Source organism: Callithrix jacchus, chromosome 15 (genome assembly GCF_049354715.1).
Source record: "Callithrix jacchus isolate 240 chromosome 15, calJac240_pri, whole genome shotgun sequence".
NCBI lineage: Eukaryota > Metazoa > Chordata > Mammalia > Primates > Cebidae > Callithrix > Callithrix jacchus.
This window is the reverse complement of record NC_133516.1, coordinates 74,041,329-74,068,050: the sequence shown is the minus strand read 5'-3', so window position 1 is coordinate 74,068,050 and position 26,722 is coordinate 74,041,329. Positions and strand designations below refer to the sequence as shown.

Below are 26,722 nucleotides of genomic sequence, written 5' to 3'. Positions count from 1 at the left end.
GGCAAGAGACATTTTTTATTTGCTTGATAAATATGATGGTTAAATAAATCAAAAAAGTTACTTTTAAAATTTACCAGGCCTCATAACATCACCAGGAGATATCTAATCTATCAAGAAGAGGCTGACGCTTGTTGCAGTTTGAAGATCTTCGTAGAGGTGGAGGGGAGGCAAGCTGGCGGCGGAGACACTGTAACATAGTGGACCAGGATCCTGCAGGCGCACCAGCACTGAGTGATAAGGGGCAGCCGGGATAATGATGTTGTGTGTTGTGGAGCTGAGATAACTGCAGGACTTCGAGCCGCATATAATACAGGAATTTTTCACTTTGGCAGCTTCGTAAACAAGATATCCAGAAGCCCTTGTTGAAATTAAAGCCATAAAAGCACACCCAGGGTAGAGGCCCAGGAGCTGGGAAAGACTGAGTCCCAGCTTCTGCCATCCAGGAGGGAGGAGAGCCAGAGGTTTACTGAGGTGGCCATGTCAAGCCTCACCTGTCAGCTCTCCAGGCCGGGACCCTGCGGGCAGGAGTTCCAGGGGTGGGGAGCCAGTCTCTGATGATCCTGGTTGGGGTTGGGGGACAGCATGCTGGCTGCCCACAGATCAGAAAGGCCCTGGAAAGCCCCAGCAGGCCCAAGCAGCTGCAATAAGCCAAGTGAGGGTGAGATGCTTGGCCAGCAAATACCCTGGGGAGGCAGCCCTCCCACCCCCAGCCACCACTGCTGCAAGGTGCTGTCTGCAGTCTTCCCTTTTGTCAAGACAGGCTCAGATGCAGATCTTTGTATGAAATGTCCTAGATGGGGTTTAACCATGTTGGTTAGACCTAGCCCAGGTCTCAAACTCTTGACGTCAGGTGGCCTGCCCACCTTGGCCTCCCAAAGTGCTGGGATTACAGGCGTGAGCCCCCTCGCCTGACCAGATATGTATTTTTAAAATATTTTCTTCCAGTCTGTGGTTTGTCTTTTCTTTTCCTTTTTTTTTTTTTTTTTTTTGAGACAGAGTTTCGCTCTTGTTACCCAGGCTGGAGTGCAATGGCGCGATCTTGGCTCACCGCAACCTCCGCCTCCTGGGTTCAGGCAATTCTGCTGCCTCAGCCTCCTGAGTAGCTGGGATTATAGGCACGCGCCACCATGCCCAGCTAATTTTTTGTATTTTTAGTAGAGACGGGGTTTCACCATGTTGACCAGGATGGTCTTGATCTCCTGACCTCATGATCCACCCGCCTCAGCCTCCCAAAGTGCTGGGATTATAGGCGTGAGCCACCGCGCCCGGACTTTTCTTTTCTTTAACAGTGTCTTTCAAGGAGCAGAAGCTTTTAATTTTGGTGACATTCGATTTATCTTTATGGATAGTTCTTTTGATGTCATTTCATTGTATGCGTTTTTCAGCTTTTTTCTGGGTTTGAAATCTTTCATAATAAAAAGTTGAGAAAAAAAGGCAGAAATAGCTATTTTGTTTTTTACAAAGCAATTACTAAAAGGCAAACAATAACATAACATCCTCTGAGTTCTAGATGTCAGCAAATTGTTCAAATATTTCACAATCATGGCATAGGCCATAAGAAACTTAGCTGGGCTCATGAGTAAGCTGCCAGGGTGTGCACTCCATTGAAACAATCTTAGCTTGTGCAGGAGGTGCTCCACTGTCTGAGATCCAAAGCTAAGTGCAGCTGGGCAGAGAGGGGCCCTTCGAAGTTGCTGGCTGGTACAAGGATGACCAAGTAAAGGAGCTAGGAGGGACTCCCTGCTCCATCAACAGAACTCCCCTTTGGGCTTCAAGCCAAAAAGGGCTTCTCACTCACAGCTGGGACTGAGGAAACTGCCAGGTCCCACCGAGAAAAATGTCCCCACAAGACCTTCTGAAACTCCAGGGAGATACAAATATTGAATCCTGGAGCCTGGTCACAGGAGACAGCTTCAGCCTAAGCGTCTCCCATTCAGTGAGCTGCAGTGAATCTGTGGCTCAGCTTCCAGAATGTCAGGGACACTACTCTCTCTCTGACTAGAGCAGGTCAGAGCAATCGTGAGAGCGTCTGTCTCAGGCTGCCCGAAAATGGACAGTTCATAAATGAGATCTTTAATCATTTAATAACCTGCAGGGATAGTTTATGAGGGTGTCGGCTGGGATTGCAGAGTACACAAGTTACATCGAGTTTGTTTAAAAACCTAGCCCAGGCTCCAGTAAATATGCTGAGGTTATTGCCTGGGCCAGCGGGAAAAAAGCCACCAGTCCTGAGAGAAAGCTCGAGGAGAGGCCCTCCTGACTGAGCCAAGACAGCCCCAGCCCAGAGCTGGCCTGGCAAATCACTGCTCTAGAAGCACAGTGCAGAACATTCCAGACTGCTTGGGCCAGGAGCTCTGAGTTTGCATGGCAGCAGCAAGGGTGAACTAGCTGAGCGGCAGTCCTGGCTCTGCTGCTTACTCTCCACATGGCCACAGGACCCTTGTTCTTGGAGCCTCCAACACTGGCTATTTCGAAGCTGCTGTATGTTGTAGGTAGAGGACCCTAGAGGGTACCTATGAAGCACACAACACTATAAATACAGTAATAACAACAGCAACGGAAAGAATGGGAGGGCCCGTTATTGTCAATACCTCACAAATCCTAATGACAATCTCACAAAGGAGGGAGCAGATCTTCCATTTAACAGAGATGGTGGAGGCTCAGCGAGATGTCCCAAATTGCTCAAGTCAATCAGCAGGCAAATGCAGGCCTCGAAATGCTCCTGGTGTCTCTGGCCCTGACCACATCTGTGCTGGGCTGCCTTTTTTCAGCAGGACATATGGGATTTTGGACCCAACAGTAAGGTGCTATGGCCTGCAGTAAGAATGGGCCAGGTTTCCAAGAATTGGCAGAAGCCCTCAAGGACTCTGTTGCAAAGCCACAGACCTGCCCAGGGAGGCCTCCAAAGACAGGCCTCTGAGAAACCTGTCATTCATCATGCTGTTTACAGCAGACAGGCTTTGCTAGGATGCAAGCTAGGATGTGGCCTCTTCCAGGTCACAGTGGCTGCATTCTATACCCTGCTGGAGCTGGCTCGCTGTTAGTTCAGGTGGAACAGTAAGCCTGGACTTGTTCTCTGAGTAGAAAAGCCTACAGGCACAGTCCGGCCTGGTCACCAAAAGGCTATCACTAAATCGTTTTATTGCCTCCTTTTTATAGAGTTGGTAGCTTCCCTACAGGCTATCATCAAGTTGATTTTTTCACTATCCTTTTCCTAAAGCTTATGAAAGGGGGAACAGCAGAAGAGACAACAGCCAAGACAGGGAGCTGAGCTTCTGTTGACAGTTGGGGCAGCATCTAGTTAGTCCAACCTATCTTTCAGATGGGGAGACTGAGACTCTGGAGTAATGTGACTTGCTCAAGCCCAGCAGCTAAGTGGTGAGATGGTGCACGGCAGCCAGAGCCAAGCCATGGATACCTTTCTACACAGCCGTCAGTGAACACTGGGAGCAAATGAGAGAGAAGAAAGCAGGAAGGAAGAAGGGAGGCTCACCTGTTTCATTTCCTGCGGAGTATACAGCATGGTCCGGATTATCATCACTCGGTCCAGAAGGTCAAGAGGGATACCATGAGGGGATGTGATGTCCTCAGTGCCTCTGCAAGGGGCAAAATTAATCCCATCACATAAACCTCTGTTAGACAAGAAACGACACTGGAAATACAGCTACAGCACTCATAGCAAAAGCAGCTGGCTAGGCAGCCTGAGAATCAGAGCCAGGACCAGAGTAAACATGCTAACCTCCAGTCACATAAAAAAAAACTTCAGGCTGGGCATGGTGGCTCACACCTGTAATCTCAGCACTTTGGGAGAAAAAGGTGGTTAGTTTACCTGAGGTCAGGAGTTTAAGAACAGCTTGCCAACATGGTGAAACACTGTCTCTACTAAAACTACAAATATTAGCTGGGCATGGTGGTGTATACCTATAATCCCAGCTACTCAGCAGGCTTAGGCATGAGAATCACTTGAACCCACGAAGCAGAGGTTGCAGTGAGCCAAGATTGCACCTTTGCACTCCAGCTTGGGTGACAGAGTAAGACTCTGTCTCACAAAGGGAAAAAAAAAACCAACTTCATTAACTTGTTAATCATCAATATCATATGAAAACTGGAAAAGAAGAAAAAACAACTAAAATCATACTAAAAAATAATCATCTGGATATTTGCCAAACTTTCATATACACTGCTTTACAAATTATACTAAGTATGCACATATTTTTTTTGCTTTCATCCATGTTGCTGCAGTCTTTTTGTTGTGTTTTGTTTCTGAGACCGAGTCTTGTTCTGTGGCCCAGGCTGGAGTACAGTGGCATGATTCTAGCTAACTGCAGCCCCAGACTCCTGGGCTCAAGTGCTCCTCCCACCTCAGCCTCCTGAGTAGCTTGGAGTAGAGGTGTCAGCCACTGCACCTGGCTTGCCGGTCTTAATAATTATGTTTAGCATTTACTTAATAATCCATAAAATATTTTCCTTAACCCAAATTGTTGAGCATTTAGGTAGTTTCCAACTGTTGCTATTATTTTTATTGATATTTTGATAAATAATTTTACACATACAGCCATAAGCATTTCTTTAGCAACTGTTGTAGTGCCTGACAGAACCCTGTAACTTTCCTAATACAGCTGCATGCATTATCTAACCTCACAGGATCATAGCTAGTACCAAGTATTCTCATTCTGAAATATTTTACTATTTCAAGTTTAGAAAAAGAGGGAAAGGTAACACCTTATGTAAGTTTGCATTTCTTTGATTACTAATGAGGTATTTGAATGTATTCCTTTATATATATTATTTTATTTCTTTTTGAGAAGGGTCCAATCCCATCTTTTGCCTATTTTTCTCTTGAACCCTTAACCAAGACATTGGAGAGGAACTTTGCCAACCCACAAGACCCTGAGGGGCCCTGGGTAGCTACTGGTGGCACACAGGGCCAGTCTTCAGCTACAGTGTTTGGAGGCCCCATGTAGTGTGGGCTTCTTGGCGTCTGAGGGTCGTTAACAGCAAAGAGTCTACATTTCTGGTATTCTTCAACTTGTACAGAATTGTACGGCCTATGGTTATAAGTAATCATTATAACTATAACAAAGAACTAGTCGTGTCAATTGGATTTGTTAGTATCTGATTATTTGGTTTCAAAAACAAGTAAGCATGCTAAAAATTTAACTTTAGTAAAAATAAAATCTACATGTTTAAATTCTATCCAGTTAGTAGAGGTATAAAAATGCATACTTATGATTGCAAAAATAAAATACATGCTAGTACAGGATGAACCCTGAAAACACGCAAAATGAAATAAGGTATTTGAATAACAAATATTTTATGGTTTCCTTGTAGAATATATGTATAGTAGGCAAATTTATAGAGACAGAAATTAGCTGGCTTGGTGGCATGTGCCTGTAACCCCAGCTACTCCGGAAGCGGAGGCACAAGAATCACTTGAGCCTGGGAGGCAGAGGTTGCAGTGAGCCAACACTGTGCCACTGCACTCCAGGCTGGATGACAGAGTGAGACCCTGTCTCAAAAGAAAAAAAAAAAAGACAGAAATAGATGAGACGGAGGGTTGGGACTTCATGCTTGATGGTGACAGAGTTTCTGATTTTGAGGTGATGAAAAAGTTTTGAAAATAGCAGTGATGGTTTTGGAAATAGAAGTGATGGTGAATTCATTCACAGTGTGACATTCCACACTGTGAATGTCATTGATGTCAATAAATTGCACACTTAAAAATGGTTAAAATGTCAAATTTTATGTTATAAATATTTTACCACAATAAAAACAATTTAAAAGGAGAATAAAATGCTACGTTAATGACTTGTTAAATCTAATGTAAAAAAAATTAAAATCTTCAAAGTAAATATGGAAACAGACTAATAGCAAATACAAATATTCAGCTAACTTTACAGAAAACTTTTCTTTTTCCAGCAACAAATGTCCTCTTAAAATTAGGAAGAATTATAAAGATGAAATTCTATGATTCAAATGCCTGCAACCACATTAAACAAAATAACCTTTTAAAACAATATTTAATTTTTAGTTTTCTAATTCTATTTAGGCCACAAGTATTTTTTTTTTTTTTTTTTTTTTTTTGAGATGGAGTTTCGCTCGTTACCCAGGCTGGAGTGCAATGGCGCAATCTCAGCTCACCGCAACCTCCGCCTCCTGGGTTCAGGCAATTCTCCTGCCTCAGCCTCCTGAGTAGCTGGGATTACAGGCACGTGCCACCGTGCCCAGCTAATATTTTGTATTTTTAGTAGAGACGGGGTTTCACCATGTTGACCAGGATGGTCTCAATCTCTTGACTTTGTGATCCACCCACCTCGGCCTCCCAAAGTGCTGGGATTACAGGTTTGAGCCACCGCTCCCAGCCTGTATTTTTTAAATCTTATTTGAGAATTCTTTTGGGAATTCTGAGGAAATTGTAAGATCTCAATTGTGCCATATTAAAATATCCCAAGGACAAAAATATCCAAAATTCTACACCACCCATGATAAATCACAATAAACAATAAAAGTTTAAAGACGAAAAGGTTAGAGAAAAATGAAGTACTCCATTATCAAATTTCACAAGAACAAAATATATAGAAATGCATTAAGAACATTTCTTATAGTTTCTGGAGTCTATTTAAAGGCTGCCAAGTGGTAAAAAGGAATTTGAGGAGAAAAACAAAAAAGAAAAGGCTGCTGAGGACTGCTAAGTATTTTTCAGGAATTAAAGGCCAAACATTTTTTAGATTTGTCCAAGCTATTAATGTGAAGTAGAAAGTTTCTTCTAGAAAACGTATTCATGGGAGATGGTTCTGGTCAGTGTTTCTGCTGAGTGGGCTGGCTGAGTGGAGCCCCAATGTACTAGTAGTGGTGCTGGGCTGTGTGCTGATCTCAGAAGGGGGGCCAGGGAGTGGGGAGGATCACAGTTTAACAAGACAGCCATCATGGTAATGTTATAATATGAAACTGCTAATAAGCTGCATAATAATTACATTTTACGTAAATCCGCAGATTTATTCTTGCATTCGAGAAGTTCATTTCTGGTTTTGGCCTCAGTCTACTATTAATTTTAACATTTCACCATTCAGCAATTGTCCAAACCAGGCCATTAGTGAGCTTCCTCCAGATAGACAGTTTGGAGTTGTGAAGCCACAGGCCCAACTCCCCTTGGAATCCAATACAGTGTATCGATAGGAACAAGACAAATGTACTTCTAGAAATGAACTCTATACATACACCATCACATGTGCAACATGGCTGACTCATTTGTGACTACTTTCCTCTTACTGTAACTCAGGGTTTCTCCACTGTGACCCTGTTGGCGTTTTGGACCAAATTAACTATTTTTGAAAGGCTGTCCTATGTGCTGCAGGATGTTCAGCAGCGTCCTTGGCCTCTACCCACTAGATGCCAGCAGCACTTCTGCGTCATGTTAAGTAAAAATGTCTCCAGACATTGCTACGTGTCCCCAGGGGAACAAATTTGCCTCTGGTTGAGAATCACCACATAAATACTTTTTAATGTAATCCTGTAACTACAGGCACACAGATAACACAAAGCTTTTCTGCTGACAGAAAGCGCAGTAAAAACACCTCTCTAGGTAATGTGATGGGCAACTCACCTAACAACCACTTAACATTGGTTCAGTGGGCACACGGTAAAAGTGCTAAAAGGACAGCCATTTGATTTTCTGAAGCTGATTTTCTGAGGCTGCCAAGACAATTCAGTAAAAAAGAACAGTCTTTTCAACAAATGGTTCTGGGACAACTGGATATTCACATGCAAAATAATGAAGTTGGACCAATCCCTTCCTTACGCCGCCGTATATGAAAATTAACTGCAAATGGATTATAATCCTACACATAAAAGCTGAAACTAAAACTCTTAGGAGAAAACACAGGCACAAACCTTTGTGATTTTAGATTAGGCAATGGGTTCTTAGATACAAAACCAGAAACGCAAACAACAAAAGAAAAAAACATAAATTGGACTTCATCAAAATTTAAAACTTTTGTGTGTCACAAGACACTGTCAAGAAACTGAAACGACAATCCAAATAGGATATTTATAAATCACATACAAATGATAAAGATCTAGTATCCAGAATATATAAAGAATTCTTACAATTCGACAACAGAAAGACAAAGAACCTGAATAAAAAATGGCAGTGGCTCAAGCCTGTAATCCCAGCACTTTGGGAGGCCAAGTCATGCGGATCACAAAGTCAAGAGATCGAGACATTCCTGGCCAACGTGGTGAAACCTCATCTCCACTAAAAATAAAAAAATTAGCTAGGCAAGGTCCTGTAGGCCCAGCTACTCAGGAGGCCAAGGCAGGAGAATTGCTTGAACCCAGGAGGCGGAGGTTGCAGTGAGCTGAGATCATGCCACTGTATTCCAGACTGGCAACAAAAACTACGTTTCAAAAAAAAAAAAAAATGAGCAAAAGACATGAATAAACATTTCTCCATAGACAATATACAAACGGCCAATAAGCATATGAAAAGATGCTCAAGATCCTTAGTCCTGAGGAAATGCAAATCAAAACCATAATGAGATATTACTTCACTACCCACTCGGACATCTACAATCAAAAAGAGAGAATTGTTGGCAAGAATGTGGAGAAACTTGAACCTTCATTGCTGGTGGGAATGTCAAATGATGAAGCTGGCTTTGCAAACAGCTGGCAGTTCCCTGAAAGGTTAAACAGTTAGCACTGGACCCAGCAATTCCACTCCTAGGTACATAACCATAAGAAACAAAACCTGTTCCACATAAAAATTTTGTACATAGGCCAGGTGTGGTGGCTCACACCTATAATCCTAGTAGTTTGGGAGGCTGAGGCAGGAGGATCCTTGGAGCCCAGGAGTTCAAGACCAGCCTAGGCAACAAAGTGAGACCCCAACTCTATTTAAAAAAAAAAAAGAAAAGTTGTACACAAATGTTCAGGGCAGCATTATTCATAATAACCAAACAAACCAACAACCCAATGTCTATCAACTAATGAATGGTTAAATAAGATACACTATTAAATATCCCATATAATAGAATACTATCCAGCCAGAAAAAGAAATAAGTACTATGCATGCTACAACATAGATGAACCTTGAAAACATCATGCTAAGTGAAAGAAACCATTCACAAAAGACCAGATTATATGGTGCTGTTTATATAAAATGTCCACGTTGACATTATTATCACCACTACAACAAATTTCCTACTAGAACATAGTGACAAAATTCTCTTCCAGAGCACACAACTGAATTTGGGTTACCTAAACCAACCTGCCTAAAAATCCATGCTCTGAGCCTCTTCCTTCCACTTGGGTCACTGCAGTCTGGCAAGGAGTCTCCACAACCTCTAGCAGCCCTTGATCAAATCAGCCCAGACGGGGCTGGGGCCAAATCTCCCAAGTTTCAGGCTGACCAGAGCTTTGTCTCCAGAGCAGGTTCTGAGATCAAGGCCACCTTTCTGTGCACCTTAGTTCTGAGTGGGATGGGAATGAGAGATCTTGCTTCTGGGGACGAGAGATGCCAGGCTCTGTGGGCATCTGCTGGGCTGGGTTCCCTACTGTGGAGGGAAGGGAGCCTATTAGCAGAGCTCCCCAGCAGGGGGCACCGTCTGTCCAAGGCTGAGCCCTTTCACCAGCTGCACTATCAGGATGAAGCCTGGTGTGGCCAAGCCCAGCCAGCCACAGGCATGCCAGGCATACCAGGCACAAGGCCCACATGCATCTGTCTCCAGATGTTACCCAGGTAGCCATGCTGGATCTGGCACACACTTTCTTTCCAAGACTTATTAGGAGGCACTTGTGACAGTGGTCTTTCCAGTGAGGATCACGGGGATTCACAGTAGCTACAAGATGCTGCCACATGGACTTGAATCATGCATTCGAATCCTAATTGCAAGTGAAAGAATCCACTTGAGCGGGAGGGCCTGCGGCTATACTGCAGTACTCACAGCACTACTGAATCCCCACTGTGGGGCCTATCTAGAGCCAGCCACACCAGGGTTTACATGGTTTATTTTTTTTAATTATTTTTAGAGATGGGGTCTCACAATGTCACCCAGGCTACAGTGTGACAGCTATTCACAGGTGCGATCATTGCACACTACAGCCTTCAACTCCTAGCCTCAAGCAATATTCCCACCTTAGTCTCCCAAAGTGTACAATATAGGTGCATATCACTGTATTATTAAGACAGTGCCCAGTTTGGACAGTCTTAATAATAAAGCTTCTCTATTAAGAGCAAACTAAAATCTTAAATAGGGCCCACTATCATTCAGAGGTGAGTTAGGCAAATCAGCAGTTTTTATTTAAAACTCAGTTTGGCTCCAGCTCTGCCCTGAGATACTCATGGGCCACAGGGTGTCTTTCCAACTCCACTGCCCTGAGCATGCAGCCTCAAGGACTTTGTCCCCACATTCTCTGTTGCAGGCTTGAAAAGAGGTCTCTTATCACCCACCTTTGCGCCCCTAGCACTGAAGAGACCAGGCACTAATGTTTAAACAGAATCATAGAAAACCAAAAGAGCAACAAAACTACCAGGTACTGGGAATACTGACGCTGGGCTTGAGAGATGGAAAGATGGGGTGTTATCTAGGACCACAAGCCTGGAGAGTGCTTAGAAAAAAAAGCAACACCAGGAAAGTTCCTGGTCCAGCTTCGGGCCAATCTTGGCAGGATGATCACCATATGAACATCTGCCTTCCAGGGGTCAACATCTACCCTTCCCAAAGGCAGGCCAAAGGGATGAGAAGAAGTGGAGCTGGGGGATGGAAAGACAGCAGTGTGAAATGCTGGTTTTATTATCAGAGGGAGCTAGGTTCTTATCCTGTCTTTATGATGAGGAACAAATTATGATTCTATTCCGTTTCTTTATTTGAAAAATGACGTCAATAATGCCTACATGTCAGAGCTTAGATGAAAACTGAAGACGTTCACGTGTATAATGTCATCAAAGGCTAGCCCTGTCTGATCTTACCTTTGTACACTCCAACTAAATGACCAAATTGTAGTGTTACACCCCAGAGACCATGTGGGAGACCCTCAACATGAGTGACAGAGCAGCTGCTGCCTCTGGTGACTAGAAATGAGGCCAGAGCCAAGCCAATTGGCACATTTTTCCTCAAAAACAACAGGACCTCCCTTCATCCCCGTCCTGACTCATGGAGTTTAGAGAGATCCTGAGGAACAAATAAGCCCAGATGGAAGGTAAAAAAGCCTTGTGGCTGGCAGGCAGCCATCCTACCTGATGACACAGTTGCCTCGGTTGGATGCAAAGATGACGATGGGGGCAATAGAAGACTCCAGGGCGCGGTGCAGGTAGGTGAAGCACTCAATGTCCAGCATGTGGACCTCATCAACAAACAGCACACCCGGGACCAACTCAGCAATGCCCTGGTCGATGTACTTGTTCACCACCTTATTAATCTCCCCTCGAAGTTTGTCTAGGAGATGCAAGGATGGGCGGGGGCAAGGTCAGCACCAGGCTGGGGGAGACTATCACCTTTTCTCTTCTCCCCAACCTAAATTCAATCCAAACCCACGTTGGCAGCCTAGTTTTTCTACTAGCTATTTGACCCCAGGCAGGGTGTGTCCCCACTCCAGGCTTCAGTGTCATCATCTGAACACAGTGATAATCACACCTAAAGGTCACAGAATTGGCAGCCTCCCCCAAAAGATGTGTTTGGTTAAATGTGAAAAGGCTGCATGGGTATTCTGCATGGGAATCCCTTCATGGCACACACTCACTGACTACCATGCCTTATCACCTCCCACACACCCAATCTAGCTCTGTCTGATCTGGGAGACATTGGAGTTTCGGAGCCCTGGGTGAAATGCGTTTTCACATGCAAATTTTCCTGTTCTATACTCAGTAAATGACCCTTTCTTTTGGTCCCACATAACAATGCTTAGTTTAATTAACTTTCAATCAAGTGCCTGGACTAAGGAAGTGGGTGCTTTTAGAATCCTGAGCAGAAACCTTGGAGGAATGAAAGGCTCTGAAGAAAGGTCCAATCTCAGAGCTCCTAGAGGGATGAGTCTCTCAAAAGTTACACAACCCAGCTAAGGTCTCAGTACTTATTTTCCAAACCAGCTCCTGTGTTATGATCAGGAAGGAGCAGCTCACAAACAGAGAACTGGAAGATCTGAGGCAGCGTCTTCCAACAGAGGCACGAGGCAGGAACTGTCCAAAGGGGATGCACACCGAAAACCATATGAAAACAAAGAAACTGCTCCTGACAAACCCGAACAGAAAGGTTTCAGATTGCTGCCCTGGCTAAAATTTTAACGATAATATTTGCTTTAATATTTAATTACCAGCTTAAGATGATGGAACTGTAGGTAGAATTAGAAAAATAAAAATAAAACAGGAAAGCTAGGAAGAGCAGCAGGGTAAAATAAAGGTTCACATGGGAGCAGCAGCAGTGTCCCTCATGGAGCTCTGGGAAGTGCCCACAAACTGGGCAGGGTAGTGTGTGGAGCTGATCTGTGGAGCTGCCCTGCACTCTACTGGGGAGGAGGGTGACAGCACCAAGGCTCCAGAGCCTGTGCTCCAGCAGAGCAAGGCAACACAAATCCACATTTCTGGGGCCTCATAGGGGCCAAAAACTGTGACTGCAGAGGGGCAGAGAGCACACACGTGCTGTATGGCTGCCTAGATGACACCAGAGACTTAGGCTAGAGTCAAGCTCTGAACTATGAGGAAGAAGGAACTGTTCTGAGGCATTTCCTTAGGGTGGATGCGCTCACAGAGCCTCAAGAGCAACTCAGAACACAGGGCCCTCCACCCTGCCCCTTGCTCACAGGCCATGCTGGTTGTCCTACCTGTGATTTCTGTCTTCTTTGGCTTCATTAACTGGCCCATCATGGACAGAATATCTTGTCCTCCCTGCATAAAAGAAGACTTTAGAGTCAGAGTCAGTGCTGCTTTCTAAGGCAGCTACAGAAGCCTCACCCCCTGCATCCCACTCATCAAGTCAACATGGGGTTCTGACGTATGGAGAACCCTCCTCAAAGCCTGAGGAGCTTCTAAACACAGAGGAATTTTTAGAGGTTCCCCAGGACCTGTAAGAATCAAACAAAATCCTTTCGTGGGAAGTATAAGCTCTGTGGTGCCTGCCCAGCCTCCTTCTCCAGCTTTATCTTTTTCCAATCCTTTGTTCCTTGATTAACCATACAAGACCATGAGCCTGCCCTGGATACCCCAAAGCTCTTTTATAACCCAATGCTTTTGCAAAATCTATTCCATCTTCCAGGAATACCATTCTCCTTCCTAGGAAGTTCCCAGTCATTAAAGTTCAAGTCAAATGCCCTCTGGGGGGCATCAACCCTAACCGGCCTCATGACTTCCTCCCAATGTTCCCATGCCTTTGGGGACACACAGACTATAAGAGTAAGTATAAACATACCATGATTATATTGCTGTGCCTCCTTTCACTAGATTTGGCCACAGGCTCGCATCAGCCTAGCCCTTACTTAACCTGGAGCTGTTGAGACTATGGGTCTGTCCCTGTGGAATGGCTGACTCCATAGGAGGTTCACCACTCACCTGCATCCTCCTGCAGGCTCCTAACAGTGCAGTCAGCAAGAGGAAGAGGTCAGTGTTTAGTCATTTGTTCAGCACTTAGTGATCACCTCTTGGTTACCAGGCCCTGGGACACAGAGGTGCTCACTAAATGCTGAATAGCTAAAGGCAGCAAATGTTTCCTGTCTGGTTCTCAAAACAGCCTTGCCCCATAGGAGGAAACTCAAAATCAGAACCCTAAATCACAGAAAACTCAAGAGACCCAGAGTGACAAATCAGCCATGCAGTCAGTGATGAAGCAACATGTTTCCTGACTTCTGACTCCCAGCCCAGCACTCTTCTCAGTTAAGGGCTCCCAGAAGGTCAGTTTGGGGATGGCCATTTCACCAACCAAGGGGACCTATTGGTCCAAGATGAGTCTTGACCAAAGCTCCAAGGAACAAAACACTCACGGATCAAATTTCAAATCAGAAAACAAACTATTCCCCAATAGTGAAGAGGTGCGTCTTTTAGGATGAAGATGAAACCAAACTGGAAGACCATCAGCAGGAAATAGTTGGTGTCTTGTTTCTTTTAATCACACATTTCCTAGAAGTGTCATAAAGTGAAAATATCCTTTCCTACATTTTATTAGTCACAGTATAAGTATCTATCTGCCTGAGAAGCAGACAACAGTACCAGCTCAAAGCTTAAAAAAAACTGTGGCTTTTGCTAAGCAGGGGGAAAGAAAGAGCTTTGTCAGGCTTTCTGAAATCCTGTAGAGGGCTCATAGAACTCTCCTGCCCTCCTGCCATTAACACCCAGAGAATCCCAGGCATGAGCCCACTGCTGGAGCAAAGCCGCAGAGGAAGCTGGCTAGCTCAGGGCCAGAGGCTTGGCTGGGATAAGAAACAATACACATGAAATCATCTGTGACTAGAGCATTTGAATGGGAACAAAGGAGTCCCTCGTAGCTCATGTCGATGTTAATTGCTGAACATTACAGATAGAAAAGGACCGTCTGCCTCAAGATAGGCAGCAAGACTCTGACAATTCATTCCCAGACCTCTATGCACATACAAAAGGGCTAGTGTGCCACGTCACACAAGCATCGAAGGAGTACCTGGGGCCGCGCATTAGCCACATCCAAGTCATGCAAGGTCACATCTTGTATGATTTCTTTCTTTTTGTGCACATCCCCTTTTGGCAAGGGGACATACTCTTCAGCTTCAAGGTCAAATTCTGTTGCATAGGTATCACACCTGCCCTGTCTCTGCAAAAAGAGAGAAACATGAGTGCCTGGTGAGTTTTCACTGCCAAGTCCCCAAATGGCACAGAACTAAGTAAGATAAAGGTCTCAGTTCCCATTGCGGGCCTGACAGCTTACTTGACAAACTCCAAATATGCCCCACTCCTCTGCTGCCAAGAGAAGGAAGCTATCTGCTCATCGCTGGGCTCCAAAAACTGGGTTGAAAAACACCTGATACTTTCTCCCCAAATCCTTTTCCCCCTGCTTTCTTTTAACTATATGCAATCCTGATAAAGGGCAAATCCAGTAGATTAACTCGAGGCGGAGGAGCTGCTCAGACTCTTTTGTAGATGGGTGATTTATTATATGATATGAAGTATTATGCCCATCCATTAAACAGTGAGGAACACTGTAAGGACCCTGAAAATCAGATAGAAAAGAATGCCAACGAATGCAGCGTTCCTTCCCACATGCATATATCTTGGGAAGAAAATACCAAAGAGATAAAAGGAAGATTAAATACACTGCACATTTCAATTTGAAAATGACTAAAGTTGTTCTGGTTTCTCATCCTGTCCTCCCCCTCTAAACAGGTTTTAGTATTTTTTCTAAGAGACTGTCTGTTTTAATCATGAGAAGGTTAAAGAATGAAGATGAAGGGAAGGCAAACTTTATTATACATAAAGGGTCACTAGCTGACCTTCCATCAGCCTCACAACAGACACCAGCCCCTCCCCACACCCTCTGAAGAAAGCAACTCTCTTGTCGCCTAGGTCTTCTCATGGCAAACAAATAAGGGACAACGCTGTGTCCCAAGGAAGGCATTACCTTCACGGCCCCACTGTTGGCTTCAATGTAAATCACATCTCCAGCTTCCACTCGCTCTTTCTGTAAACTTTCAAAAATGCTGGGATCCAGCTAAAAAAAAAAAAAGGAGTAAATCAGAGAAGTGTAACACATATTCCATTTCCTTCTGACACCCTGTAAGGTACCTGAGGTAGTTAGCAGGTGTGTGAATGTTTTGCATGTGCATGTATACTGGGACCTATAGGAGTGTGAATGCGTGAGTACCACATGAGAGGCTGGCAGGGGGACTAACCACACCAGGGATAGAGGAGGGGGACCAGCATGCCTGTGTCCCTATGTGACAGGCACGAGAAGGACATATGGGATACCTACTCTCCTCTTTCCCTTGACTCCAGAGGCTATAAAATGGCAGCAGGGTTTTTATAAGGATGGTCCTGGCTGCCCTGAGATGGGCCCGGCCCACACTGTCCATAGGACCACAGGTCCTATCACTCCCTTTGAGATCATCACCCCTGCTTCACTCCTTCATTTGCCTCACCTCAGGGAGGGAGAGGAAGGGGGGTTGGAACATTCCACAACTAAAGCATCTGCCAGCACCTGCTTACCAATCTCAAGGCTGGCATCTTGCAGGGTCTATGACTTTGGATAAGGTTCTCAGAGCCTAAGTTTGCTCATCTATACAACAGCACCCAGGTGCAATCACAGATGTATACAGTAATTCAACAAAAAGCATAAACCAGAATCTTTCCCAAGCCTTTTGATTCACATCTCAGAATTTGTGCTCTTGGGCCTGCCTGCTTATAGCTCCAGGAAAGGAAATAAGCAGATTTGGGGAACTGTTACTTTTCTCTAGATCTGGTAACCCTCAGTGATTAATATTCTAGGATAGCTGCCTTTGTAAGGATTCTGTAGTTAAACACAAGCTTCTCGAGGTCTTCATGGTTGATCTCCTGCAGCTCATGGAGAGCTATGTTACATAACATAGCTAAGGTGAAAAAAAAACTGGGCTTTTCCTCAAACAAAATTAAAAAGTAAAAACCCAGGGCTTGGTGAAAGAAGCCAGATACAAAAAAAAAAAAACCACCACACACTATATGCCCAATTTATATGAAAAGTTCAAAAGACAGCAACAGAAAGTAGCCTAGCAGTTGCTGAGGGTTTTAGTGGGAATGAGGATGAATGTAAATGAGCAGGAGCATTCTTTCTGGGGCAATGAAAATGTTCTGAAATTACGATTGTCATGATTGTACAATTGTGAAAATACATTAAAATTCCTGAAATTGTATACTTAAAATGAGTGAATTTTATTTAAAATGCTATCTCAATAAAGCTTTTAAAAAACCACCACCACAGCAGCAAACCCAGGGCTCTGCCTCTCCTTGGCTGGGTGGGGACAGGCAGCCCCTGGCAGAACTGCTGGGAGCGTGGGAGCCTAAAGACAATGGTGGCTAAGACCCCCAGGTAAGGCCTTGCAGGAAGGGGTCAGGATTACTAATGGCGTTCTCATTGTTAGGACTCAGAAGAGTCCTTCAGACTTGAATATCCACCAAGTATTTGAGTGCCTTCTAACCAAAATATTTTGTACATATTCTAAAAGTACCTAAAAGTATTCATTTTGGAAGAAAAATTTCATCTTCTCCTCTACATTATTTTTGTAAAGGAACTGTACAAAGTAGCATTGCAAATAGCTGAAATTTAAAATGTATGCCTTATTTTATCTGTCCTACATTGGAGAATATACTTCCTTTTTGCCTCAAGCATTTTTATACAGGTTAATTTCCCAAATGAATTGACTGAAGATGTAATTACTGGAAAGGTGGCAGATGCTACTGAGAAATCTAATTAATTCAGAATGGAAGCGACGAGGGGTAGGTATAAAAGAGATATTTGCAGAGGCAAGCTCCTGAGATAGAAACCCTGTTAGGAAAAAGAAAAATGGCCCTTTGAAGAAGTGACATTTTTATGATCTCCATAAAGCAATGACCAAGAAACAACCTTAGAGAATCAAAGAACCATAAAATCGTAGAACAGAATAAAGATGGAGAAATTATATGGTTGATTTCCTGCAGTTTATAGATGAGAAAACTGAGTCCCAGAGAGCTCAACTGACTTGCAAAGGCACAGCAAGTTGGCCTGCAGACAGCACAAAGCTTAGGGCTCAGAGGGTCAGTCAGCTCTGCCACCTGACTGGCTGGATGATCTCAGGATAATCATGTAACCTCTTTATGAGCCTTCATCTGTAACATGAGGGAAATTACACATACACACAATCACACATGCAAATATATACACACATAAAGTCACGAATAACAATAAATGTTTGTTGAAACACTTAGTCCAAGGCCTGGCACATACAATAAATGAGAGCTATAATGATAATATTTATTAATAATAATAAGGCAAAGCCTAAAATCTGGACTGCTCCATTTCTCTAAGTGAAGGCTCTCACGATAACATTAACACATTAACAGCTATCATTCATTAGGTAATTAGGCGCCACACCCAAAGCCATAACTCTGAAAGACAGGCAAGTATTATTCCCATTCAACAGATAAAGAAACTACTACTCAGAGATTAATGCTATGCAGTTGTAAGTAGCAAAGCCAGGTTTTTCCTTTAGGACTTAGACTCCAAAACTCATGCTCTTCCCCTAGGAACTCTACTGCCTCCATCCTAAAGACTTACAGGACAGGTGGCTGAGGAGTGCCTTTGATGGCTATCCAGTGTCACCATTCTGGCCTCTCCTCAAAGCCCTGTACTGAGCAAAACCAGCCACTGAAATGACAGAGGGTTCCTGATATAAGCAACTCCAGTCAGGATTCTGTATGTGGCCCCTAGGAAGTCCATCCATCATCTTTATACAACTCTATTTGATTACTCAATGCTGTTTCTTTCTATGAGCATGAGCACTGATAACTGGAAAAATTAATGCCCAGGTTCAGACCCAGCCCAGGGTCTTTGACACATGGTCATAATATGGAACATGGGATGGCAGAGGCAGTTTCTTGACTTAACCACACAGCTCATGTTTTAACATGAACAGTTTCCTAGGAGTTACTAAGAAAAGAGCTGTCTTCCTTGAGTCCTCCTATGTGGTACTGCTTTATACACACAATATCCTCAAACAGTTCTGTGAGAAATCAATACTTGCAGTGCATAGGTCAGGAGACTGGGATGCAGAGAGGTTACAACACCTGCCCAAAGCCACGCGGTGCTGGGAGTGTCAAGAGAAAAGAGGCCACAAACATATACTCACTTTCAACTGTTTGGTTCCTTTGGCTGTTTTGAGTCCTATGATTACATGGCTAATTGTTTTGCCATATCCCCCCATAGGATTCTCTGTCTCGCACGGAGTTAGCTCTGTGACTTCACCTTCATAAACTTCCTTGGTCTCCTTTATTCGCAGCCCTGGAAGAGGTGGCAGAGGGGCCATGGTGAGGACAGAATCTTCTCTCTTATTCTGAGAGCCCAAAACTTCTGGGTCACCAGAACTGACAAATCAACCTTAATAATGTACATTCCAGGTGTCATGATGGGTAAAGAGGCAATACAAACATATCAATGTAAATTAGAGGAACCATTAGAAATACAACTTTTTAAGGGAACTTTCTAGGTTCAAATCCAGAACTAGACAGACAAGTTATAATTCTCAAAATTGCCTACTCCATTTCCACGGGGGTGAAATTTAGCTTTAGCCTTTAGTCTCTGAACCCACACTATTCTATTCCACCAGAACAGTGGCTATCAAAACTCCTGTAGCCTTGTTTCCTGCATTTCTGACTCTCAAAGGAAATCTTAAAACCAATGGAATAACTCACTACACACCCTCTGATAATAACAAGCCTGAGCAGGGCATACTAAAATAATTAGGTGTCTATGTCAACAGTGGGAAACACTCCACCCTGCCAGGTGTTATGGGCCTCTGGCTGACTCTCACTGCATACCCCAAGAAGAAATACCCAGTTGTCATGCATTATTTGCAATGTGTTGCTCTACAATTTTTCTTTCTTCCCTCTCTCCCTTCCTTCCTTCCTTTTTCTTTCTCTCTCTTTCTGCTGCTCTAAAATCTCAGTATCTCTCTCCCTCCCCCCACTCTTTCTTGTTGAGTCTTGGTCTGTCACCCAGGCTGGAGTGCAATGGTGAGAACTCGGCTCACTACAACCTCTGCCTCCCAGGTTCAAGTGATTCTCCTAGCTCAGTCTCCCAAGTAGCTGGGATTACAGGTGTGTGCCACCACATCTGGCTAATTTTTTTTTTTTTTTTTGAACTTTTAGTAGAGATGAGGTTTCACCACGTTGGCCAGGCTGGGCTTGAATTCCTGACCTCAGGTGATCTGCCCACCTTGAGCCTCCCAGAGTGCTAGGATTATAGGCATGAGCTACCATGCCTGGCTGCTCTATAATTTTTTAAAGGTGATAACAGAACCAATTTCCAAAGCACTTTATATTAGAATATTGCAAATAAAGGTAAATGTCTCTCCTAATTCTAAACATCATCCACATTAGCTCTTTAATAAACATTTGCTTATTATCCAAGAATCCCTGTTAAATTAATTTTTAGAACATGATCTTATGTTCATTATATGCTTTTGCATATAATGGCTCTGCTTCCTGAAGCACTGTTTTGTTTTGTTTTGTTTTGTTTTGTTTTGTTTTGTTTTGTTTAGCTTAGGCAACTCCTCCTTATAGTCTCAGTTTAAAACTCATCCACTCCCTCTTGACATATCTTTCATTTCTTCCTCATCCTTCAAATTGCCCCCATGGACCTGTGTTTCCACTGGCATAGCACAGCACATAGCAATGCCATAACTTGCAGACCTTGCCTACCCCTCTGCAGACTGTCCATACCTGAGCTAAGGGCCTAGCACATCAGCAGGCACAGTGAATAGATGAATGAATGAAGTCATTAAGGGTGAAGGGGTGTCATTAGGCAGACCATGAATTAATAATACTCAAGAAACAAACCTGCAGACACATTTACATGTTCTATATGGTAATGGCCTGAGAACCCTAGGAGCCAGCCATGTAATGTTATAGCCCGTATCACCATAACACCCTCAACCTCAGCACTAAAAGCCAGGCATAACTGAAGCATACTGTTAGAAATCAAGATTACCATTAATTTAGGAAAGGAAGGATGGCAACTGGGAGTAAACATGAGGGGTACTTTGGAGTTCTGGCAACATCCCCTTTTTTGATCAGCTGCTAGTTTCATGGGTTTTCACTTTATGATAATCCACGTACCTATGTATTTATGTTCTGCATACTTTTCTGTATATATGCACAAAATTACCAAGTCTACTTTAAAAAAATTTTTTAAGTAAATAATACCAGTGAGACTCAGTGAAGTAAGACCACTGATGGCCTAAGTTTAGGAAACACTACCCTAAACCTCTGCTGGAGCTTGTGGTCATGGTTCTCAATCTTTAGGTCCACCTGAGAAGTCCCTATAATGGGACTGGGTAGAGCCGTGGCTGTACCCAGACTATTTGCTTCCAAATCTCAGGGGATGGGGCCCTGCCATCATCATTAGTTTAAAATTCCCCCCATGATTCCAAAGTACAGACACAGTTGAGATCCAGTTATCTAAAGAATAAGTGAAAAAACATTCTCACAAATGTGGAGACATAAGCTAGTTCTGATGGCAGGGAGGCTCGATAAGGATTTGTTGTCCTCACCATTAAGCTACCTCTGTTCTGATATGGAAATATTCCAATGGCACTAAGAAACACTACCTATGGTATCAGGTACGCTCAGTAACTTCCCACTTTTAAATGCAGTCATTATCTTATCATTGGGCCATTTGCCTTCTTTACCCCAGAAACCCAGTCAGGACAAAGACTCTCACATATTAAAGTTAAGGAAAAGTTTTACTCTACCTTAATTTCATCTGATAGCTTATAAATGGAAGTTTTGGAATGGCCCCAAAAGAGAAGACCCATTTCATTTGTGCTTTACCGAATCCTTAGTTCCTGAATACTAATCTTAGATAAAAATTTTCCAAACAACATAAACATATTAGAAGATTGTGGTAAACTTGGAAAATCCTGTACCTTTAAAGTGAACTTTGATTTTTTTAAATCAAACGTTTTATATCCCACAGTGATAAATTCCTTCAAATGGAATGCTTACTTATATTTACTGTTAGACAAATGTGGCATGAAATTCCTCAAGGAGGGGAAGAAAGACATTCCCATCTCTCACTAGCCCCCACATTTGTTTAGAAGTTACTCTGTGCTGACAAGCAGGCGGGGGACATGGTTGACGGACAATGAAACCGGCTGTTAGCCAAGAAAGGGGCTGAGCTGGCGCTATCTCTGGCAACGACAACACAAATGACACAGGTTTCATCTGCTGGCTCAGGTTTCTAAATCCCTGACAGGGACCTTCATCACATCAAGGAAATAGCACAGACTCCCTGCTTTTTATTTCTGGTCAGCTTATTGCTTCTTCCCCACCCCCTCTCCCAATTTCACAGGAATTCAAAGGCAGAGGAAGATGGGCAGGGTTCCTTTTTGAAGATAGTCAATGCCCTGCCTTTTTATTCTCTGGTAGGATCAAGAAATTTCTCTTTACCTTGCTACCATCAAAAGAACAATACTGTCCCCTCCCCTCAAAAATGGCAAATTACAAAACAGATGCCAAGGTAACTTATCTCTATTTTTCTGAATTTTAAAGCATTTAAGTTACCTTTAAGCAATACAAACACATACACCCATGTAAAAGCCAGTTTTCACAGATTTTATCAATGGCAGAAACACATTTTTTAAGTAAACGGAAAGAACATTTTTCAAGTGCTCAGGGCCAGGCACGGTAGTTCACGCCTGTAATCCCAACTCTGGGAGGCCACAGCAGGCAGATCATCTGAGCCCAGGAAAGAGGTTGCAATGAGCCAAGATCGTGCCATGTACTCCAGCCTGGGTGATAGAGTGAGACCTTGTCTCAATTAAAGAAAAAAAAAGTACTAAGATATTTGAACTAGCTGTAACATCTTACTGTTCATCTCATCCCTATTATGAGTTAAATAAAACCATGGGCACATGTTTAAACAAGAAAAAATACTCAGAAAGATTTTAAATCTTAAAGGAATCCTGTGAGTCATTTCCACTGCTACTCAGGATACAATGTAAAAATCCACAAAGTACACTGCATATAATTACATGGGCTGGACTTTACCATAGATGCTGAGCTAAAGAAGCAAGACACAAGAAACACATAAAGTATGACTTAGATAAAGTTTAAAAAGGGCAAAATTAAGATAAAGTTCCATTTAAATAAAGTTCAAAAAGGGCAAAATTAAGCCCCATGGTTTAAACATACACACATGGGTATACAAGGTTATGATGATCACATAAGCCATTCCCACACAATTATGGTACATTGTGGGCTTAATATACCATAAGAGAAGAAGGGGTTGTGACCAGGGAGGGACATATGTCTGAGGTGCTGGCTGTGCTCTGTTCCTTCAGTGGTGACTTTATAAGCCTTTACTTCATAATTAGTTAACATTTTTCATACTTCTTTATGAATCTGTAATATCTCCGTTTAAAATAGGTACTAGGATGGGTGCAGTGGCTCACTCCTGTAATCTCAGTACTCTGGGAGGTCAAGGTGAGAGGATTACTTGAGGCCAGGAGTTCGAGACCACCTAGGCAACACAGCGAGACTCCATCTCTACAAAAATAATTTTTTTTTTTTTTTGAGACAGAGTCTTACTCTGCAGCCCAAGCTCAGAGTTCAGTGGCACAATGTCAACTCACTACAACCACCACCTCCCAGACTCAAGTGATTCTCATGTCTCAGTCTCCCAATACTTTTTTTTTTTGTTTGAGACAGGGTCTCACTGTTACCTGTGCTAGAGTGCAGTGGTATGATTTTAGCTCACTGCAGCCTCAACTTCCCATGCTCAGGTGATCTGTCCACCTCAGTCTTCCGAGTAGCTGGAACTACAGGTGCACGTCACCATGTCTAGCTAATTTTTGTATTTTTTGTAGAGACAGGGTTTCCCCATGTTGCCCAGGCTGGTCTCAAATTCCTGAGCTCAAGGAATGCCTGCCTTTGCCTCCCAAAGTGCTGAGATTACAGGTGTGAGCCACCAATGCCTGGCCTCTCTACATATTTTTTTTTCTTTTTTTGAGACAGAGTCTCGCTCTGTCGCCAGTCTGGAGTGCAGTGTCATGATCTCAGCTCATTGCAACCTCCACCTCCTGGGTTTAAGCGATTCTCCTGCCTCTAGAGTAGCTGAAACTACAGGCATGCACCACCAAGTCCAGCTAATTTTTGTATTTTTAGTAGAGACGAGGTTTCACCATGTTGGCCAGGATGGTCTCAATCTCTTGACCTCATGATCCGCTGGCCTCAGCCTCCCAAAGTGCTGGGATTACAGGTATGAGCCACTGCGCCCGGCCTATTTTTGTTTTTGTTTTTTTTGAGACAGAGTCTCATTCTGTTGCCCAGGCTGGAGTGCAATGGCACAATATTGGCTCACTACAGCCTCCACCTCCTGGGTTCAAGAAATTCTACCTCAGCCTCCCAAGTAGCTGGGATTATAGGCGTGTGCCACCATGCCAGCTAATTTTTTGTTTCTTAGTGGAGACGGGGTTTCACCATGTTGGACAGCCTGGTCTTGAACTCCTGACATCAGATGATCCACCTGCCTTGGCCTCCCAAAGTGCTGGGATTACAGGCAAGAGCCACCACACCTGGCCTATGTAAAAATTTTTAAAAATTAACTGGGCGTAGTGGTATGCACCTGCAGTCCTAGCTACTTGGGAGGCTGGGGCAGGAGAATCTCTTGAGCCCAAGGAGTTGAGGCTATAGGGAGCTATGGTTAAACCACTGCACTTTTAGCCTGGACAAGAGAGTGAAAACCTGTCTCTAAAAAATATTTTAAAATAAAAAAATGTTTTAAAAATAAATAAATTAAATAATATAGGCACCAAACTCAGACACGATGGTGTATGCCTATAGCCCCAGCTACTTGGAAGGCTGAGGTAGAAGAATCACTTGAGACCCAAGAGTTCAAGGCCAGCCTGGGCAACATAGTGAGACCAATGGCTCTAAAACATAATAAAATAATTAAAATAGGCACCAAAAAAATCCAATATTTCAGGGTAAAAATAAAATATTTCCAGTCAGAAATACTTTGCAGTTTTAAAAATATTCAAATCATGGCAGTGAGGAAGTGTTAAAAAAATAAATAAAAATAAATCTATTGAAAGTAACATAAAACTTAGCCTCCGGACACAGTTCATAATCTCTCTGGTTTATAACAGCCATAAACTTCAATGCTTAAGGGGACCTGATCAGAAGGACCCAATCACAGCTTCACCTGCTGTGGCTGTGAGAATAAAAGCTGCTTCAAGAAGGCAGAAATGACCACTTGATGACACTGTCTTATTGCTAAATATTGACAACTAGCTCCAAATTGATTTAAAAAAAAATACTTCATAAACTAAACGACATATGTCTATAGGCCAGGCATATATGTTTTCTTTTCCTTCTTTTTTTTTCTTTTTTGAGATGGAATCTTGCTCTGTCACCAGGCTGAAATGTAGTGGCACGATCTCAGCTCACGACAACCTCCGCCTCCTGGGTTCAAGCGATTCTCCTGCCTCAGCCTCCTGAGCAGCTGAGACTACAGTTGTGCACCACCACACTCAGCTAATTTTTCTATTTTTAATAGAGATAGGGTTTCACCATGTTGGCCAGGCTGGTCTCCATCTCTTGACCTCGTGATCTACCAGCCTCGGCTTCCCAAAGTGCTGGGATTATAGGTGTGAGTCACTGTGCCCAGCCGGCCAGGCATATTTTTTAGCTAAAGACTTCTGTTTTCTAACTGCTTCAAAGTCTACCCACTTCTTTCACTCACTCGGAAGAACGTTCCTGAGTGTCCACTGTGTGCCAAGAACTGTGTCTACAAAGATAAACACTGATCATTGTATCCCCAGGAGACACTGAGTAAAACACCCAACCTGCTCCCTCCCATTCTTCCCCATCTCCAAAAATGGCCAAACCTAGGAATTTTCCTCAACTCCTCTCTTTCTTTTAGCCCCACATCTAACCCTTTAAGAAATCCTGTCAGCTCTACCATGCAAACTTACCCAGAATCCAACCACTTTGCACTTCCACTGCCACTACCCTGGTCCAAGCCACCACTTTGTCCTGCTCAGACTCCTCTCTGCCCTTACCCTCCTTACTGTCTACTCTCGCTCCCATCCCAGCCAGAGGGATCTGGTAAAAGCATAACCAGAGCCCAGATACCAGCACTCTCTAACAGCTTCTCCTTTTGTTCAATGTAAAATCCAAAGCCTTAACCATGGCCTATAGCCCTACCTGATCTTACTCCAAAACTAAACTTCATCAGTCTTAAAGTTTCATCATTTCCTCAAAGTTTTCTGGTAAATTTCCTTCTTAAGAATACTTACTTTGGTTTGACAATGAAAGAACCTGGAAACTGGTACAGTCACTCTGACTAGTGTTCATAACCCACAACTCAGCAGGCAAATCCTAAAAACGTACTCACACATGTGCACAACATGTAAAAGCATGTTCCTAGCAGCCTTGTTTTTATTTTTTTTTTTTTTGAGACGGAGTTTCGCTCTTGTTACCCAGGCTGGAGTACAATGGCGCAATCTCGGCTCACCGCAACCTCCGCCTCCTGGGTTCAGACAATTCTCCTGCCTCAGCCTCCCAAGTAGCTGGGATTACAGGCATGCGCCACCATGCCCAGATAATTTTTTGTATTTTTAGTAGAGACGGGGTTTCACCATGTTGACCAGGATGGTCTTGATCTCGTGACCTCGTGATCCACCCATCTCGGCCTCCCAAAGTGCTAGGATTACAGGCTTGAGCCACCGCGCCCGGCCTGGAGCCTTGTTTTTAAGAGTAAAAGCTGAAAATAAATCTAAATATTCAAAAAACAGAAATGACTTAATAACTGGACTTTAATGCAACAGTTAAAAGAAAGAAGCTATTTCCATAAGCAGATCTGAGGGAAACAAGGATTTTCCCAGTGTTGTACCAGCAGAAATGGGGCCAGAGACTGCCCCAGAAGTCCCAGCTGGCAAAAGGCAATTTGAGAAAGAAGCCATTTTCTTCTCAGAGCAAATCTTCAGAGCAACGGCTCTAGAAATGAGACAGGTGTCAGATCAAACTAGTTCTGCCACTTACTAA

At 43.4% G+C, this 26,722-nt stretch overlaps 1 protein-coding gene across 1 annotated transcript in view; it reads right to left on the bottom strand.

Moving 5' to 3' along the window:
- RUVBL1 (RuvB like AAA ATPase 1) overlaps positions 1–26,722 on the bottom strand; it is a 40,518-nt gene that overhangs the window by 1,941 nt on the left and 11,855 nt on the right. Inside the window, exons 4-9 of the mRNA XM_002758695.6 lie at positions 18,805–18,956; positions 15,570–15,659; positions 14,616–14,765; positions 12,814–12,877; positions 11,234–11,432; positions 3,494–3,596 (exon numbers count right to left, since the gene is read on the bottom strand). Coding sequence (XP_002758741.1) covers positions 3,494–3,596; positions 11,234–11,432; positions 12,814–12,877; positions 14,616–14,765; positions 15,570–15,659; positions 18,805–18,956 — 758 coding nt within the window. The remainder of the gene's footprint in view (positions 1–3,493; positions 3,597–11,233; positions 11,433–12,813; positions 12,878–14,615; positions 14,766–15,569; positions 15,660–18,804; positions 18,957–26,722) is intronic.